The following is a 20,086-nucleotide window of genomic DNA, read 5'->3' as shown; positions in this document are numbered from 1 at the left end:
GTTGAGATAAGGGTGTGACCGTGCATTTTCTTGACAAATCTCTTGATGTGGTAAGAATAAAACTGCAAACAGGGTACGTAGATTTTACTCTGTTCTTTCTCCTTAATATATATATATATATATATATATATATATATATATATATATATATATATATATATATATATATATATATATATATATATATATTATGCCTTCTTTGCTACATGGCACTTCTAAGAAAGTTCTTAATCTGACTTCTTATGTTTCACAGGCCAGAGCTGATTGCATGGCCCTTTGCAGATGGAAGATGACTAGGGAGACAGTAAATTGTATCTGTGTCTTGTGCTCCCTCATTTAATGCCTTTTAGTATGATAGTCCAAGTATCTAATATCATAATAATAATGTGTTGTGCCTTTTAGATTTACTTTGGTGCAGAAGCATACAGTGGAATTTAACCAAGTGGCAATGGCTAATTCAGATGGATCCGAAGCTATGCTGAACAGAGTGATGACAAAAGATAATATTGGTGTCGCTGTGGTATTAGAGGTCCACAAAGAACTATTTGGAACAGGTGAGTGCAGTTTAAAACGTTCTTACTAAAAATAAATACCATCCCATGCTTTCCCATCTTAAACAAGTGCACAGACTCTTTATTTATTGCACAGTTATTTTCTTGTCTTTAAGGAAAGTTAAGGGAGATGGGCGGGAAAATAACACTATTATGTAAACCATCGTATATTTCTAGAGATATTACTTAATAGGTAATTTCTAAAAAGGAAAGTCTTTAATATTGCAATTAATTCCAAAAGGTTATTTGAAGTAGGAAATGCTTTAGTTAGGCTGAATTTGGAAATTATGATGAGTTGGTTCTGTTTTTCGCCATATTTTTAGCTTCTTGATTGTGAAATCTTTTGTCTTTAAGGTTAAGCACTTGGCAAGTTTTCTCTAATTTCTTTGTTACATCTCAGTCATTGTCAGGGTAAAAGCAGGATCTTTTATCTACCTGGTACTTATCTTTTACATTTTAGATTATTTATAGCTTCCTTCAAAGTCAGAAACTCAATATGTACTTTGCATATCCAAACCTTTTTCCCCCCTTTCTGCTGCCTGCCTTTGAGCATTTCATTGTTTACTTAACTATTATATTTTAGGCAAGAGCACAGAAAAGATGTAAGACCACATTAGGGCTTTATTTTTAAACTTTTTCATGTACTTACTATAGAAGAAAAGATTTTTGCTTTGGGTATTGATTTGTATTATTCAGACCATGCTTGTCAGACCTCCTTTTCTCTCTGTTCTTCAGTTTATCCCTCATCATACAATCTTTGATACAGAATTAAAATTTTTTTCTTCTTTTTTTTAGCCTTTCCATTTTTACCTACTTTTATGTCCTTTCCAGTCCCATTCTTTCAAAAGTTTGGTACTTCTTTGTCTGGTAATGTGAAAATTGAGTTTCTTTGGAGTTTTATTCTCCTTTTACTTTTCAGAAGAGTAATTATAAATTATACCGTAGACACTTTTCACATTTTGAAATATGTCTCATAGTCCTATGAGAGGAATTTAATATTATAGAAGGTGTTCATGGCCCCTTTGTTTTTAATAGTTTTTAATTTTTAATATAGTGAACATTTAGTCTACAGCCAGAAGTGACACTATAAAACTTACAGGAAAGAATGGAGCTTAGAGAATTTTGGCCACAAATTTTTATATTATGATCAAATTGCATTAAAAATGACTGTTTCTATGTTTGTAAATCATGTGTCTGATAAGGGGTTACTCTCCAAAATATATAAATATCTCATAAAGCTTAGTAGCAAAACAAAAAAACAAAAAACAATCAGGTTAAAATATAGGCAGAGGGTCTGAATAGACATTTTTTCAAAGGCAGAGATGGCCATCAGGCATATGAAAAGATATTCACCATCACTAATAATGAGGGAAATGGAAATCAAAACCACAATGAGATAGTTATAGTAGTTAGTGTGTCTATTATCAAAATGACAAGAAATAACAGGTCTTGTTGAGGATGTGGAGAAAAGAGAACCCTTGTGCACCATTGGTGGGAATATAAACTGGTGCAACTACTATAGAAAACAATATGGAGGTTCCACAAAAATTAAAAACAGAACTACCCATATGATTCAGCAATTCCACGTCTGGATATTTATCCAAAGAAAATGAAAATACTAACTTGACAAGATATATGAACCTTCATGTGTATTGCAGCATTATTTACAATAGCCATGACATGGAAGCAACCTAAATGTCCATAAACAGATGAATGGATACAGAAAAGGTAGTATATATGCACAATGAAATACTATTCAGCTATAAAAAGAATATCTGCCATTTGTAATGATGAGTTGACCTTGAGGGCATTATTTTATTTTATTATTTTTTTTTTTTAATTTTTTTTTTTTCAACGTTTTTTATTTTATTTTTGGGACAGAGAGAGACAGAGCATGAACGGGGGAGGGGCAGAGAGAGAGGGAGACACAGAATCGGAAACAGGCTCCAGGCTCCGAGCCATCGGCCCAGAGCCTGACGCGGGGCTCGAACTCACGGACCGCGAGATCGTGACCTGGCTGAAGTCGGAGGCTTAACCGACTGCGCCACCCAGGCGCCCCGAGGGCATTATTTTAAATGGAATAAGTCAGAGAAAGAAATATTGTACAGTCTCACTTATCTATGGAATTTAAAGAACAAAACAAATAAGCAGAGAAAACAAAACCAAAATGTCAATTGTACCTCAATAATTTTTTTTTTTAATTTTTAATGTTAATTCACTTTTGAGAGAGAGAGAGAGCACAAGCAGGGGAGGGGCAGAGAGAGGGAGAGAGGGAGACACAGAATGTGAAGCAGGCTCCAGGCTCTGAGCTGTCAGCACAGAGCCTGATGTGGGGCTGCAACTCATGAACCGCCCCCCCAAAATCATGACCTGAGCCAACTGACTGAGCCACCCAGGGTGCCCTCAAATTTTAAAAAATGACTCCTTCTGCCACATATAACAGACACTTCAGTTACTTATTACTCAACATTGAAGATAATTATACCTTGGTGTAAGGTGAAAGGAAACTATCAAAATAGTAGACTAGAAAGTTAGGTCTTTTTCTGCAGAGTTTATAGTTTCAATAGAAAAATTTAAGAGACATTTGTATAGAATTTTTTTTCGTAGTTTCAAGTTTTTATTTAAATTCCAGTTAGTTAACATACAGTGTAATGTTAGTTTCAGGTATAGAATTAAATGGTTCAGCACTTACATATAACACCTACTTCTCATCACAATAATCGCCCTCCTTAATACCCATTGCCCATTTAACCTATCCCCCCATCTCCCTTCTAGCAATCCTCAGGTTGTTCTCTTTATTTAAGAGTCTTTTTTATGGTTTGCCCCCCCGACCCCCGCCTGTATTCATCTCTTTGGTTTCTTAAATTTGGTGTTTGTCTTTCTCTGATTGACTTATTTCACTTAGCATAATACTCTCTAGTTCCATCCATGTCATTTCAGATGGCAAGATTTCATTCTTTTTTGATGGCTGAGTAGTGCAACTGCTGTATCATAGGGTAGTAATATAGAAATTTTAATAGAAAAATTAATTTTGCATGTTGACTAATATTACATTAGTATAAAAATGTATAAAGTAAAAAGTGAAAAGTTCCATATCTCATTCATACTCTCTTGTTAATTTCTTTACTCATTACTACATAGAGACTGTATGTGTATAGTTATATTTAAATGCATCATGTCACACAAAGTGAGCTTTGTGTTTTAAATATCTTATGGATGTCTTTATTAACTGTTGTTTATGAATGTTAACTGAGTTTAATTTTCACAATTTTTAATGTATTATCTATCTTGTCTCCCATTTCAAAAGCTAATGCTTTGACAACATTTAAAAAATTTTAGGTGGTGGGGAAGAACCTTAAAGTTTTCTGGTTGAATATCTCACTTTCCAAATGAACCTGAGTACCAAAAAAGTTATGTGACTGGCCCAACACCAAAGTAAATAGTAAAAAAAAAAACCCAAGTCGAAAACCCAAGTGTTCAGATTTTGAAAGCACATTACTCTCTAAGTCTCCTTTTTAAAATTACTTTATTTGGGTGTGTGATATGAATTTGTTTTGGTAGGAAACTTCCTTCCTTACGTAATTTGTATGATTTATATATATATGTATATATATATGGTGTTACTGCCTTTTCTTATGACCTATCACTCATGTGCTCAGGGAATGCATGGTGAATGAGTACTGGGCAGTGGGAAGAATTTAAATTTAAGGTTTAGGTCATTCAAATAACTGAAAAGCTGCCTCATTAGGTAATTGTGATCTTTAAATGACAGAGATATTTAAAGTACTTCTTTACAGCAAGAACTCATCAAATGAAGTACTAGAATCAAATATTGATTATATCATGATACAATTCTTAACTTGGGCATATAGAGCAGAAGTTGGCAAACCTTTTCTGTAAAGGGCCAGATAATTAATATTTGGACTACATGTAGTCTCTGTCACAGTCTTTCCAAGAAATTTTTGTAGAAATTTTTAAAAATGTAAAACCAGGCTTAGCTCATACAGGCTGTATAAAAACAGGTGGTGGGCCAGATTTAGCCCATGGCTGCAGTTTGCCTACCCTGATCTAGAGGAGTAATTCCTATGTAGGGATTACCAGAATCTTAGCACATCAGCTTCTAAAAACTACATTTTGAGATAAAGGGGAAGATATACATTAATGGGGAAAAAAATAAGGAAGAGGCTGTGGATTTGAGGGAGAAAACCTTAAGATGCTGCTCTTTTGATACATAAAACAATCTTCTCCTTTTTCTAATGTTTAAATTTAGGTATGAAGCCTATTCATGCTGCAGACAAACAGCTGCTTATAGTGGCAAATGCCCACATGCATTGGGACCCAGAGTATTCTGATGTGAAACTTATCCAGACCATGATGTTTGTCTCAGAGGTTAAAAACATTCTGGAGAAAGCCTCTAGTAGGCCTGGCAGCCCAACTGCAGATCCTAATTCCATCCCGCTGGTGCTATGTGCAGATCTTAACTCATTGCCAGATTCAGGTATTTATAACATCATTTCCTCATTGCTTTCAGTTTTACTCTAACTTCTCTTTGGAGGACCAGCCACCTCCCAACTTTTGAGTGGAGAATTTCTCTGCTAAATTAGAGAGTGTATTAATAAGACTCCTGGGAAGATAGGGCATGGGGTTAATTGAGAGTTTAGTAAAGAAGCTATTTCTAAAGATGTGTACAGGGTTAAGGGACACAAAACCATGGGCGATGCAGTACTCTACCACTTGGGGAATTTGAGGCCCTTTACCACACCTTCACCTAAAGGTTTGGAAAGTGGTAGGAACTGCTGTCACAACTTGGAAAATGTAGTTCTAAGGAGAGGGTTATGTAGTAGGAGCAATGGCTTTAAATTATAACTGATGCTGTCAATCTCTGGCATCAACAGAAAATGAGTCAGGGGGAAATATATATCCCTACCTCACTCTACTCTCCTGCCAGTGCTGCCCATTGACCAAATGCAGCTAGAAGCTAGAGTTGGAGGGGGTTTGTAGTTGTTGCAAGTAAAAATCAGCCTCCTGGAGCACAGAGTGTAATGGGGAAGAGGCAACCAGGAAATATTTAGCAGCAGGAGCTATCTAAGTTTAGTAAGGTTGGCCACATTTTAGTGAATTCATTAAGTGATATATGAATGCTGATAATAGGTGCAGAAGACTGACCAACATTCTCCTGGGATTTGACATTACTTCTTGAGCTCCACTAAACTACTTTATGTCCTAACTAATTTTAGATCTTTGCAAAAAACTAGTTCTGCATTTTAGATATTCAAGTTCAAATGTAAAATGTTCAGTTATTACTATTTTGCTATTACTGAAGCATATTCTAAATTTTGTACATTTTCAGTAAGCTATTTTAAATTGTGTAGATAATCCCTCAACAATAAATGTGAAATAACCCAAATGCTTGCAATTGGAAATTCATAAAAGTCACAAATCTAGAAAATATTTACTTTTTTCCTTAGTAAATAAATGCTGAAATCATCCTCTTACAAATGTTTGTCTTTAGCCCCTAACCCAATTGACACCTTAACCATGCCTTCTTTTCTAAGTTCTGTTTTTTTGAGTTGAAATGCTCTCAAGTATAAGTTTCTCCCATCTCAGTTAAGCCAGTGAGCTGTCATTTGAAAGCACAGCACGATGAGCTGATTCTGGAGCCAGACTGTCAGAGTTGGATTCGGTTCTACCACTTAGAAGTGCAATCTATGACTAAGTTCTTTATTTTTAAATAAGAGGGTAATAATTTTATCCACCGCATAAAGCTGCTTGTGAGGTTTAAGTGTATAAAGCAGTGCCTGGCGTGTAATAAATCCTAGATAAATGATCACTCCTTTTCACTTCTTCACAGTACTGATACTGTGTTTCATCATTTATTCATTATATGTTGTTATCATTCCTGATCACAAATAGAAAGAGATGGCTGACCGTGTTCACTGATCATCATCATTAGGGTTGTGATATATTTTTCATTTTACTTATTAAATGGAAGCAATGTATTTTTGAATGCTTCTACTCTCTTTAGCTTTTTAGACACATCTAATATTTTTGACCAAGTAGTATATCTGGAGTATATGATGTTCTTTATAGTATCAGACTGAAAGAACTCCCTGTAGCTCAAAATAAAGAATATTTCATAGCTGAAACTATAAATATTGAAATGTTGAAGATGCAAGATCTATTTTTGTTATAAATGATTTTTTATTATGTATGCTATATTTTACATACTCCGAAAGTTGATTGCATGGAACAGTTAAATACTAAAGAAGTAGTGGTTTAGGATAATATTCTAAAAGCCTTCAGAATCAAAACCTTCTTAGTGAATGCCACCTTGGGCCCAGGAATCATCTTTAGCTTGAAGTACCATTAAGAAAACTGAAGATATTTCTGGGTGACCCTGATGCTTTGCTCTGAAGTAGGCAAATACCCTTCAGTTTGATTTAACCATAAGAAATTGTTGGTGTTTGTTTATTTTATTGTTTCTTGTTTTGTTTTGTTTTGAACTGTCACAAAAAGGCAGTTGCATATGGGTCAACCTAATAATACCACTCTGAACCTGGTACATCCACCTGACCACAAAATTTTGGTCACAAAGTCTTACATAACGTCTAAATGCTAAATGATAGTATTTCTTCCTTCTTTATTCTGGTAGGTGTTGTGGAATATTTAAGCAATGGAGGAGTAGCTGACAACCATAAAGACTTCAAGGAACTAAGGTACAATGAGTGTCTTATGAACTTCAGCTGCAATGGAAAGAATGGAAGCTCAGAAGGGAGAATCACACATGGCTTCCAACTGAAGAGCGCCTATGAAAATAACTTGATGCCTTACACCAATTACACCTTTGATTTCAAAGTGAGTGACCGCCTCTGAGCTGGTATAGAAATTATTTCAAATACAAACATAGGGCAAGGAAGGTCTATATTATTATATGCCTAATTGTATAATATTCAGGAGTTTTTATATTCTCTGTCTTGGCTAACTTTGTCCCTAAATGTAAGGAGGTTTGTTATTTTTCTTTTTTGTTATTGCTGACTTGAGAATTTTTTGAACCCTGATTTTTTCAAATTTCAAGTAATATTGATAAATAGCAAAAACTTCCAAAATGCTCACTTTGTGCCAGGCACCGTTAAAAGCACTTTGTTTAAAAAAAAATTTTTTTTATGTTTGTTTGAGAGCAGGGGAGGGGCAGAGAGAGACGGAGACACAGAATCCGAAGCAGGCTCCAGGCTCTGAGCTGTCAGCACAGAGCCAGATGTGCTTGAACTCATGGACCATGAGGTCATGACCTCTGAGCTGAAGTCAGATGCTTAACCGACTGAGACACTCAGGCGCCCCAAAGCACATTATATTTTTTAATATCGTTAATCTTCACCTGTCTATACCATCCTTAAATTTCAGTAAGAATCTAAATGTTAAGCATCCTGATTAGTTAAGTTCATCTTGAATGAATATATAATATTCTCTTAGAAATTTCTTAGTACATTCCTTTGATGTCTTGGTTACCTTTAAATTTTCCAAGTTTCTTTGGAAGATGAAGTTACAGAGGGTTGTACTTAGGGTCTGATATATATCCATGTAGTCAAACTATTACATTCCCAGGCAGGAGAACAAAAGAAAGATACCTTTGCAGAATAAGAAAAAAAAAAATTTAGAGGGCCCATTGTACAAGACAAATTGTTCTTTAGAAAACGATTGATTGTAGTGGTTTTCTGTAGTCAGGTTTACTTTCCCTTTGCCAATTTATCTGATCACTCTGCCTGTAGCTGTTTTATTGTTTGACTTTCTGGCATTTCAGGCCATCTATACCAAAATCTTATACTATCCTGAAAAAAATGCAGATTTTAGAAAGTCGTTTGGTGTAAGAAGCCTAGAGGGAATATAATAAAAATACCAAAGGAAATTTTCAAAATGGGCTCTTCACACCTCCAATAACTTTTTTTTTATATTTTCAGTGCTTGTTAGCCCCTTTCTAAGGAACAAATAGTAGGAAGAAGAAAGGAAATTTGTGCGCTGATGGTATTAGTCAGCTTTTGTAATCATGAAGTGGAGAAAAAATTGCTTAGAAGAAAGTGAATCTAATTTTAGTATTTTTTATGTTAGAGCAGATAATACTATCTCTAGCGATAGTTGCTTTTGTTCAAATCACTCATATGCAGTAATGTGCTGGTAGATATTTAATAACCAGATTTCTGCGAATTAGAAGCCCTAACTTGTGGTGTTTGTTGATTTCTGTGGTGTAAGTATTCCCACTATGGTAGATTTCAAGCTCCCAAATAATACAGTTGAATTCAGAGTTGAGATGAAGCAATAAGAAAGCGGGAACTAGCCTACTATAGCACACCGCTGGTCTTCCATAAGCTTAAAGGAAACCTCTAGACTTAATGATACACAGTTTGTTATAAGTTAATTGTCATCTTTTTGACTGTATTGATATATGATACATCTCTGCCAGCACAAGCCAGAAAACCTAAATTAAAGTTCCCTAAAATAAGTGTTTAATAATTCTACAACTTGTTTTGGCAAGTGTGTGGTTAAAAAGACCAAATCATTTCTAAGTCATCTAGGCTTTGATAGAAGTTATTTTTTCCTTGTCCACAAAGTGAAAATTTGGGTTATTAAACTAAGCCATCTTTCTTAATCTTCTGAATTGTTTTAAAATCCTTTGTTGATATTTCTTCAAAAGATTTTATGTTTTTAATAATTGTATCAAAAATCTTATTGGGGCACCTGGGTGGCTCAGTTGGTTAAGCGTCCAACTTCGGCTCAGGTCACGATCTCGCGGTCCATGAGTTCGAGCCCGCGTTGGGCTCTGTGCTGACTGCGCAGAGCCTAGAGCCTGTTTCAGATTCTGTGTCTCCCTCTCTCTCTGACCCTCCCCCATTCATGCTCTGTCTCTCTCTGTCTCAAAAATAAATAAACGTTAAAAAAAAATTAAAAAAAAAATCTTATTGAACCATTTGCACTGTCCAAAGACGTACAGGTAAAGAACCAAAGGTACATTACCCAGAGTGTTTGATGTTTGAATATGTAGGATAGGATGAGATGGAAGGACAGTTATAAATCTCTGAGAGACAGGCATGTATGGGAAGATAAATATTCTGGCTGGTTGGCTAGATCAATGGATGGGATGAGGGGGTGGGATAGGATGACCAGAGAACAAACTGTAAGGGCATTCCTAACAGAGAATGAAGCTTTTATCCAAGTAACAATGAATGTTTCAATTTTATACAAAGCATTTTATACCATCCCAGTATTAAAGGCAGTCAGTAAAAATAGGTAATATCAAATATAAAAATGTTATGTAATTAGTATTACATACAGATCCAAATATAATATTCTGTCATCCCATCAGTGGATTGTTGTTATTACCATTATTTTTTTACTTGGCTTAGCATTTGTTTACTTTCTTGGTCCTTGATGAGGTTAGAAATGTAGAAAAGTGATATTTAGAACTCATATTCATTTAATCTAGAACTTACTTGGAAAAAAAAAAGGGTGAGTAAGCAGTTACGAAAATTACTTGTAGAACAGGTGTCTTAGTGATAGCTAACAATACGCACCACAGACTGTGTGACTTAGACTGGACGTGTAAGATCAGGGTACTGGCATGGTTGGGTTCGGATGAGGGCCCTCTTCCAGGTTGCAGACAGCTGTTTTCTTATATCCTCACGTGACAGAGAGGCTGAAAGAGCTCTCTCTGGGGTCTCTTTTTATAGAGCAACTAATCCCATTCATGAGAGTACCACCTTCATGACCTAATTACCTCCCTAAAGTTTGTACCTCTTACTGCCATCACATTAGGAGTTAGGATTTTTGTGAATTTGGGGGGAACAGAAACATTCAGACCATAACACCAGATTCATTGAATTAACAGCTTAATTCAGACTTTCTACTGCTGCTGCTCTTTCCCCATCAATCTAAGGGTGTGCCCGAACCAGTTAATGAAAAGAGGAAGGACAATTTTCATATTTTGTCAAGTAGTAAGTCTGAAGTCTTTCTCTGTTACATTATGAAATTTATAATATACGATTTTCTCTTTTATAAGACAATACTTAGCATAATGCTGGCTCATAAATTATTTTCATCATTTTTACTTTTTTTCCAAATACAGTTTTATAGACTTACTATAGTTTTTCCTAATACAGACTGTTTTCCCACATTGTAGCCTTTTTTAAAAACAAGTTTGAGTCAAAAAAAGATTAAAAATCATTAGTTTAGTAACCTACTTTATAGATATAACAATGTGTAAATGTGCATACATATGTACAAATATTTGGGTGAGTTTGTAGATATGATCTTGCTAATAAGGGTTTTGATAAGAGCTTTTGCTCTGGATGTTTCAAACTAAGAAAATAGGTACAAGTGATACCTCCAATTAAATGCATCTGACTTTCTGGCGTGTTTAACATCTTTCTTGGGGCCTATGTTTGCAAAGGATTCTGCAAGTCTAGCAGCTGATGTGCATAATGACACTCTAATAAAATGATGTGGGAGGTTTATGGAACATAAGTGACAGAATATTTCATTTGTGTTTTGTTTAGTTTATAGTTGAAGGAAAGGATGGTCTCATAAATGCTAGTAAATCTACCCTGACCCTTGTTAACCTTTTTCCTAAAATGCCACTGCAAAATTAGGCATTAGCCAAAATGAAAGGATAATACCTTGTACTCACATAATTTCTTAACTATTCGACTTGGAGTGTTAATGGCAGAAAATCCTTGGATTCAAGTAGGTACCTTAATTTGTGGGAAGGTTAAGGTTTGTAAATGTTCAGCAAAGCCCTCTTCCTCAAAAGAACTATCTCCTTAATTTGGTCATGGTCATGTCAAAATCAACCTGAGGTAATTATTTCCAAATTTCATAATAAATTTTTTTCACCAAAAGTTTTTTTTTTTTCTTTCTTCTTTTTTTTCTTAAGTAGCCCATTTCACTGTGATAATCATTTAAAATATTGCTGGAACTCATTATGTATAGCATTTGTAAGTAGATACTTCTAGATCTGGAAATATTTCTTCATACTTGGGCTCAGGCTCTCTTGATGTGGATAGGAAGAAATTTGACTTTGCTGTCTTGTCTCCACAGCCTGGGGCAAAAAAAAGCACTTCAGTTTTAAAGCTTAATGATCAGACAAACCAAATCACCTAGTTCTCAGAGACAAAACTGATATAAATATATAGGGCCCTGCTGAATATTTTTTGCTAAGGAATCCAAAATTTACAGTATATTTATAGTTGTGAAAATGAGTATTCTAAAGAACACATTAGAAACATTAACTGTAGGTAGTATTTTGTAAGTATGTAGCATATCTGGGAAAGCTGAACTAGAACTGGCAAATCTGAAAACATGCTTTACCATGGCTTTGTGTGTTTGGTATCTTGATGTGTAGATAATGGAAAATAATGCCAATTAACATTAAAAGAATTAATTTGAGTCCTACCTTTTCATTATGCATTTATATTAAAACAGCTTATTGTAAATGATTTAGTGTAGTTCCCATAATGTTTATACTGATGGATTTAATTTCACTAACCTAAGCAAGACATTTTTAAAGATGCCTAGACATAATTTGGTGTGTTTAGCTTCTCAGTTTGCTTACCACTTATGCACAAATGCAAGGCTTTATGACTCCAGTAGAGCCCTGTATTTCCCTATTTAGCCGTCTTTATTTCATGTCCTACCCACTGAAGATTTGAGTCTTACATGACCCCATTGTCAAGACAACAGGTACTACAAGTACAAGTTACTCAGGTATTTGGCTTTTACAAATTATGGATTGTTTTTTATATATCTTGAGTTACTCTTTTTTTTCTAAGCATATTTTTTTCTTTTTTCTCAATCCCCAATCTCTTTCCAGGGCGTGATTGACTACATTTTCTATTCCAAGACTCATATGAACGTGCTTGGTGTCCTGGGGCCTTTAGATCCTCAATGGCTGGTTGAGAACAACATCACTGGGTGTCCACACCCTCACATCCCTTCAGACCACTTCTCACTGTTAACACAACTTGAACTCCACCCTCCACTTCTGCCTCTTGTCAATGGTGTTCACTTGCCTAATCGGAGGTAGTGGAGTACTGCCCCGCAAAGACGGGGGGATCTGTTGCTATGGACCTGTACAGTTGTAAATCAAAGTATGTAGGAGTGAAGTATGGCCATCCTTAAGCTGCTTCTTCAGGTTCCTTTCATTATGTGTTTGCTCTAAGATTTTGTACATTTTTGTGCATATTGGTATCATTTGGCACTAGGGCTGGAACCAAAGTATTACTTTCCAAATTTTTAATTTAACATGTTTTTAAATTGGACCTTTTTCATATTATCTTAGAGTCAGCATTTGTAATTAATAAGTCACCAATTCAAGGCCCAACAAGTGTATTTGTTTTTCCAAAACAAATACTTTCTTTTGAATGGTTTCAAATCAACCATTTTTGTAAAAGGCAATTAAAAAGAACTATAAATATAACATTTTAAACTGAATGATGGCATGCCTTGCAGGAAAAATTTCTTGGATTTCTGTTTTCCATTATAACAAACTGGTTTTTGACTCCCCAAGTCTTTTGCACATTAACAAAGCACTTAAATTTGCTAGATCTGTACATAAACGATGATATAGCCTTTAACCATAATAAGAAAAATTGAGAAATTAAAGGTGGTTGCACAATATGCTTTCAAAATCAAGCATTTAACAGTACATGACAGTTGGGCAAGTGCTGGTTATTTTTTTGTTTTGTTTTGAAGAATCACTCTGTATTTTGTTCCCCTATTAGTTGTAACCACATTAGAAGTATTAATTTTAAGATTTTCTCTCCAGTTTATTTATTGGGGAACAGTGGGTAATTTCTACTGCCACACATCTTGAAAATAGAATTTTTTAACATTTAGGATACCCACAAAATTAGTGTCCAGTATTTTTAATTATTCCCATCCACCTTTTTCTGCCTGGTTGTGCTAAAGAAACAGATATTATATGATCTGTACGATTTTGCAGGTATAATCAAATGTTAAACAAACAAAAACCAGAACAACTGCTGAATGAAAAGACCCTGATCAAAGTTTTAAAAGGGAAAAGTGATACAAATATTTCATGTGTTTCCCAAAGTAGGGCAAGTGTCTGCTGGTTTTGGCTTTTTGAGGTGGAAAAGATTTTGGAGGGAGAGAGAACAGGGAGTAGTTGAAAACCTCAGATCATTTTTCCTGACTCTAGTTGCCAAATAGCCATTATATGCTTTTAATCTTTGTTTCTGTTGTCTGTCAGGGTTGAATTAAGAAGCTACTGGTTTATTCCCAACTGTTGATGCTCTTTAGAAACTTTGGAATCCTTTTTTTGCCCAGGAGGGGCCAGTTGAAAATCTGTGACTCAAGAGGCAGTGAACGTAATAACCGTTTTCTGGGGGAAAAAATTGGTTGGCTACTTGACGTTAATTATGGCACAGTAACAGGAAAAGGTTGTGTCTGTGTTTTTAAGTTTTTCTTTATTCTGCTTTTTTGCTGCTAAAAGAGTTTTCTGAAATTTATATTTTAAACTTTTCATGCACTTTACTGTTTCTAGTCTCAAAATGTGATATTTTTAATAAACAAGAAATTTTCCATTATGTGAATGAAATTTTAAAAGAAAATAGCCTATATTTGTGTCTCACTAATATATAAAGTACAGGTCAAATTTAAATTATTTAATTAGTTTTAAATATATACAATTTGTCTCCTCTTTCAAACCTGACATCGTAGGCTGTTTTATTAGTCTTAAATGATGCATTTCCTTTGGTCATTTTATACTAATTTCTTCCATAGTAAATTAATCAGGCTATATAATATTTCCCCTGAAGGGTAATTTTAGTGGGACGAGGGTGGTGGGATGATGTAATGTCGTATATGGGATCGCATCAGAAGGGTTCTGTAAAGCCTAAACTCCCTTTTAAAAGTGCCTAGTGATAGAGGCGTTGTTTGTCATCTTTTATAATTGGAATGTAATTGTAGTTGAGTGAAGTTTGATGTAAATAAAATATTCTTTTAAAAATGGTAAAGTACCAGAATAAACAAACAGAAACAAAGAAACAACCCTTAAGGTGACAGATTTTCCTCAATGTGCAGGTATCCCTTCTTATATACCTCAAACATTCAACATCTAGCCATGCAAATTGATTACCTGAACCATAGTACTGGAAAGTAGAATAGCATGAAAAACTTAATTTTGTGGACATTACCTTTTTTTGTAATCAGCTACTGTATGTTTTATTTTAAATCTTTTGTTTTGGGTGGATTTTCTGCTCTGGAGGTATATGCACTAACAAAACATTTTCCTCCTTTCATATACGCATGTTAATTAGCAATGTGAGCAATATTTCCTACCATACTTCACTCCCGATATTTTTTGAGATGTTTGTATAAAATGGAATTTAAAGTTCACTTATGATTGTATATGAACCACAGAGGAGCCCATTTATTAATAAAAAAAAAAACTTTTTTAATAGTTAAATGTAGAGGGAAAAAATAAAAAAAAAATTGGGAAACATTGTAAACAGCTTAAGTTTATTTTGTGTATGATCGAGGCACTCTGTTGCAGGAAGGTGTGTAATTGGGTTCTCTCTGCTTCCAAATGCACTCTTTCAAACCATTCATTATCCTGTGTATTTTTAATGTGGTTTTAGTAAATGTTGGTAGTAGCTCTGTTGAAGTAGGTAATTGTGTTATGTTTTGGGTGGCACACACACTTGGGGCATGGTAACCCAAATTTCATGTGCACGGTTTCCCTTTAGCCCACTGCCCAGATTTCACACACTTTCACCCTTTGTTCCCTTTGTAAAAGGAGTGGTATCTGTTTTGAGCTGCCAATTCAGATGATCAGAAATGCTGCTCTCCTCAGTATTGTCTTGTTAAAACGCATGCCATTTGGAACTTTGGCAGTGAGAAGCCAAAAGGAAGAGGTGAATGACATAGGGTATATATTCAATGAAAGTAAAATATTTATGCTTATATACTTTCTAGTTCTCAGAATAAGTTTAATAAGCTTTATGCCATGGGGCTGCTGCATATTTTATGTGAAGTTAAGAGAAAATTTGGGCATTTTTAGGTTGTGATAATGTGTTGTGTTTTTTTTTTTTTAACTGTTAAATATGATTTCTGATCTTTGTGTAAGAACTGGAGTGTTCTTTAAATTTATTGAAACAGTGTTTGAGGAAGGGAAAACTGCACTGTTTGCTATTACAACAGTCCTACAAGTGCATGTCAAGTCACCCACTCTCTCAGGCATCAGTATCCGCCTCATAGCTTTACACATTTCGATGGGGAATATTGCAGCATCCTCAGGACTGACATCTGAGAAAGGCTCAAATCCACTTACTGCTCCTTGCTTGTTGACTTTGTTTTAAAATATTGTGCCTGGTGTCAACTTTTAAGCAACAGCACTGCCTAAAAGCAAGCAGAGAACAGAATCCCAGCACCATTCTATAGGCAACTTTTTAGAATTCAGATATAGTAAATCTGTTCGAGATTTATGATGTTTTATGTAAAAAAAAATTTTGTACAACGTAGCTGAATATTTTTGTTTCATTTCTTTGATGTAAGGCGTGTGAACGTTCGTTTGAATATCACATGTTAAAGTCAGGTAATGGCACAATGGGTTCTGAGACCAGCTTCCCCCCTCTCCCTCCCATTTGCCTTGTTCCAAGCTCTTTCTTTTCAAATTACTTTTCAATATTCATAGGCAGATACTTAATTTTACTAATAAGCATCCTGTGTGAATGTATTAAAGAAGCCACTGTGTTTTAGTGTTATAGTTTGCAGAAGTATAAAGCTTCGTTCTTCTTTGTCCCTCTTATTTGGTATGTTACAGTTATGTATTGAATCACAGAGATGGGAGAAAGTTGAAAGATATCTAAGGCTCATATCACTTGATTCTACGGTGGGTTGTATTAGAATTGAGGATGTGGCACATTAAAACTGGAACATGGGCAAACATAACTATGTTCCATTTAAAAATTGTATCTTCTAATTATCTATTGTTAAGTGGGTGAAAAATTAAGTTTGCATTTGTATTCCCAAAAGTTTCTAAAAATCACAAATGCCATCTGTACTTTCAAATCAAATAGCAAGAAGTAGAATAGCACAAGACAAAATAGGTTAAATGTGTTCTTTGATGGAATCAGAGGCATATTGTTTTCATTCCTAATATAGGGCTAGATTTTCTAGCGAATTGGCTGTGTCCCAGTACTTACAGTACTTACTTGTTTCTAAGTCTTCTATTCTGAGAGATTTTAATAGCTTTGTAAAATGCACTGACTGATCAGTAGCTTTGGCCACAGAAAACATAATCAATTTCTGATACATTTGGCAGGCCATAGAATAATGGTTATATAGCAAGCAATGACTTTATGGCACGTTTTAAAAATAGCATTCAAATATACTTTTTGACAGAAATGTGAATTCTCACATTTATAAGGTATTCTCTTTCCTACCTGCCCTCCCCTTTAAACAAAAATCAACTTTCTAATATGTAGATTTGTTTAATCTTTTCCTTCTGAGTTGTATCATGTTTATAGAACTGTGAGAATTCTAGGTAGACAAATTAGGAAAATCAGAGTATTTTTCTAAGCCAGGAACTTCAAATAAAGTTTTCAATTTGTAGACTGAGAGAACTTTTGTAGTTACGATTGCTTTGAGTGATTTTAATTTTTTTTATGGCATCGTGATCATCAATTTCAAATCCAAGTAAATTAGTACACCTTTAACCTGGCTTATTTACCAAAGTTGTAATCTGTTTAAGAACAGGATGCCAAAAGCATCTTTCATTTTACAGAACGATTTGGATATCTCTGTTGTATAAACGTCACCTTAAAGTTTAAGGGTAAGAAGAAAAAAGGAAGCACTTACACTGCAGGGTGTTCTGAATACGAGCCACAAAAAGAAAAAAAGGTTTTTTTCAGGAAGGTGGTAAGGGAGAGCATGCATATTTCTTGTTTTAACCAAATACCTTCTTTATGTAAGGTTCTCTGTTGAATTACATAAGTCCTATGGCAAGAAATAGGGAGATACTAGGAAAAGCAAGCTTTGTTAACCTACTTAGTAATTTCTTTTGGCGTAGGTTTGTTTGGGTTATTCTTGGAACCAAAGGAAAACAGGCATGTTGAGGTTTTATTCGATGTATATTATGACATTGAAGTAATGGAATGTTTTTAAGTAAAATAGATTTTACTTTCAAAGCATATGAAATAAGGACATTTCTGCCTATTAAATGTTCATTTTTTATGGCACTTACTATAAATTCAGTAGCATTGTACTGAAATTAGAAATTGTGTTATCAGAAATAAATCATATTTTGAAAAAGGTATGTAAATGCCAAGTGATATGACTCTTTTGGCATAGTAGCTTGGTACATTCAGCTTTCAGAAACTTTGAGAAGGCATAGTTTGGCACCTATTAGTAGTTATTTTTCTTATAATCTCCCCAGATTTAGATAATTTCCCTACTTGTATGTGTGTCACTTTTAATTCTAAAGGCATAAGAATCATGGTAACTTTTAGAAGTGGTCCTTTCTTGCTCATTTCAGTTTTGTGTTAATTTCTAGTTACTGACCTATGACTGTATTTCCTTTCAAACTATCAGTGGTTATATGTACCACATTTGTTGAATTAGTTATCTTAAAACTCACACAATTGGCTCAGCGTTGATGTGTCAAACAATGGCTTTGCTTCTTAACAGGCTTAGTTTCCTGCTACTTGTTTCAGTGTTGATACAATAAGTGATGCAGTAGTCTGGGTGTGTATGTATTAAGCTGTACTGTTCTTTCTCTGTGCTTAACTTGCTAAAAATATATTCCCTTACCTATGAAATTCCTGAGCGGTGCTCTGCCAACTTTTTTTTGGGGGGGAGGAGTTTGGATGGCTGTATTACTGCACACTGGATCTGGAATTGTTCAGTGTTGTGAGTGGCAAATTTCTTAAACACCAGCAGCACTGAGAAGTGCACTATGGGCATTCGTACAGTTGTCCAAATGCAAGCAATTCTTTCATCTAGGAGAAGTTGAGGAATAGAGTTCATTGGAGTACTTGGAATATTTTGAGGAGGATGAACGTTTCAAATTTGGCTTTTTTACCTCTGGATGGGGTGGTATGGAGGGAGATTTTTTTTTTTTTTTTTGTAAAGAGAAAGCATGTTTGTACCTTCTCTTTCGGAAAGGCCAGGGTGTTGGTCATATTCACTATAGGTTAACTTATATCTTCTTTTGTGATTTCTTTCAACCATAAAACAAGTGCCAACTAGTTGTCCACGAGACGATCTACTCTTCAACTCAATTTACCATTTGAATAGGGAAGGATTCATTTATTCTCATTATTTGGCATTAAGCTAATTTATTATTTTGCATAAATTTGAGTAATTATGTGGCCTATAAAGTGTTTTTGTAGCAAATTTAATGGTTGGAAAGAAAAGCACTTGAGTTTAAAACTGAGCAAGATATTTTGGTAATTTTTCCCCTGAATACATAGTAGTTTCTATTGATGTCCCCAAACAAATTCTCCTGTTTTAGGTTGTATATTTACTTTGCTTTTGTCCTAAGAAAACGCCAAGCACTAAATCAATTTGTTACTGTGTTCCAATAATCAGTTTAAAATCTAAGATCTTTCTTTTTTCTTTTCTTTTTTCTTTTTTTTCTTTTCTTTTCTTTTCTTTTTTCTTTTCTTTTCTTTTCTTTTTTTTCTTTTCTTCTTTCTTTCTTTCTTTCTTTCTTTCTTTCTTTCTTTCAAAGATTTAATGAAGTGCCATGTAATTGTAGCTACTAGTGTTTAATGTTTAATAGACTGGTTCTGTGGTGTTCTAATCATTTAACACTCTGTCATCCTTGAGAAAGTGGTTCTTTCTTATTGAACACATTCTCTCTGACAAAATCACCAGCTGCTTTATTTTTCTATTTATTACAGTTAAACAGTTGATGAGGTCTGAAACTTGACCAAACTGCTCAGCTGAGATGTTTTTCCACAATAGACACTGTACAAATGTGCGTGTATAAGGACACAGTTGGGTGGTAGTATTTTTTCGTTAATGTGAACATTGATTAAACAAAGCAGTCCTGCCTTTTAAATCTTGTGGCAGCTCAGAAGGGAGGTGCTTAAGAACCTTAACTACTATGTCAGATGACAAAATACTTTTTTCCATTTTGGAGATTGGGTACTGCTCACACATGATGTATAGGGCTAAATATATGCTTGTTTCCTTGCACCTGTGTACTTCCTCTTCTCTCCCTCCCTTTCCTTCCCCTGTAGGCAATAAATGGCCATTTTGCAACTGCATACCTTTGTCTTGGTTTTTTACTCTTTATCTGTGCAGTATGTGTCTGCTTTTAGGTGAGTATATCTCTTGGAAAGTTGAAGTAGGAAGCCAAGGTAATTCAGGCAAAAAATTACAAATTTATGCTACATATTTTTTCTCTGATGAACTGCTTAAACAATACTTGTTTAGAATAGATTTGGAAGTTAGCTATATTTATGACTTGCTTTGGCTGAAGAAATCTGAGCAGAGAGGAACATGTGTCACTTCTGAGTGAA

At 34.7% G+C, this 20,086-nt stretch overlaps 1 protein-coding gene across 4 annotated transcripts in view; it reads left to right on the top strand.

Moving 5' to 3' along the window:
* Nucleotides 1-19,831, top strand: part of CNOT6L (CCR4-NOT transcription complex subunit 6 like) — a 121,789-nt gene extending 101,958 nt beyond the window's left edge. For 3 of the 4 annotated variants that reach the window (XM_078446001.2, XM_078445999.2, XM_078446000.2), the window contains exons 9-12: nt 403-554; nt 4,822-5,049; nt 7,204-7,406; nt 12,409-19,831. In XM_078446001.2, coding sequence (XP_078302127.1) covers nt 403-554; nt 4,822-5,049; nt 7,204-7,406; nt 12,409-12,621 — 796 coding nt within the window. In that variant the 3' untranslated portion in view covers nt 12,622-19,831. Of the gene's footprint in view, nt 1-402; nt 555-4,821; nt 5,050-7,203; nt 7,407-10,428; nt 10,535-12,408 lie in introns of all 4 variants that reach the window. The other variant, XM_078446002.2, reaches the window with a different exon arrangement.
* The last annotated feature ends 255 nt before the right edge of the window (nt 19,832-20,086 follow it).

Source organism: Panthera onca, chromosome B1 (genome assembly GCF_046562875.1).
Source record: "Panthera onca isolate mPanOnc1 chromosome B1, mPanOnc1 haplotype 2, whole genome shotgun sequence".
Classification (NCBI taxonomy): Eukaryota; Metazoa; Chordata; class Mammalia; order Carnivora; family Felidae; genus Panthera; species Panthera onca.
The sequence above is the reverse complement of the archived record's forward strand: the minus strand, read 5'-3'. Positions and strand labels throughout refer to the sequence as shown.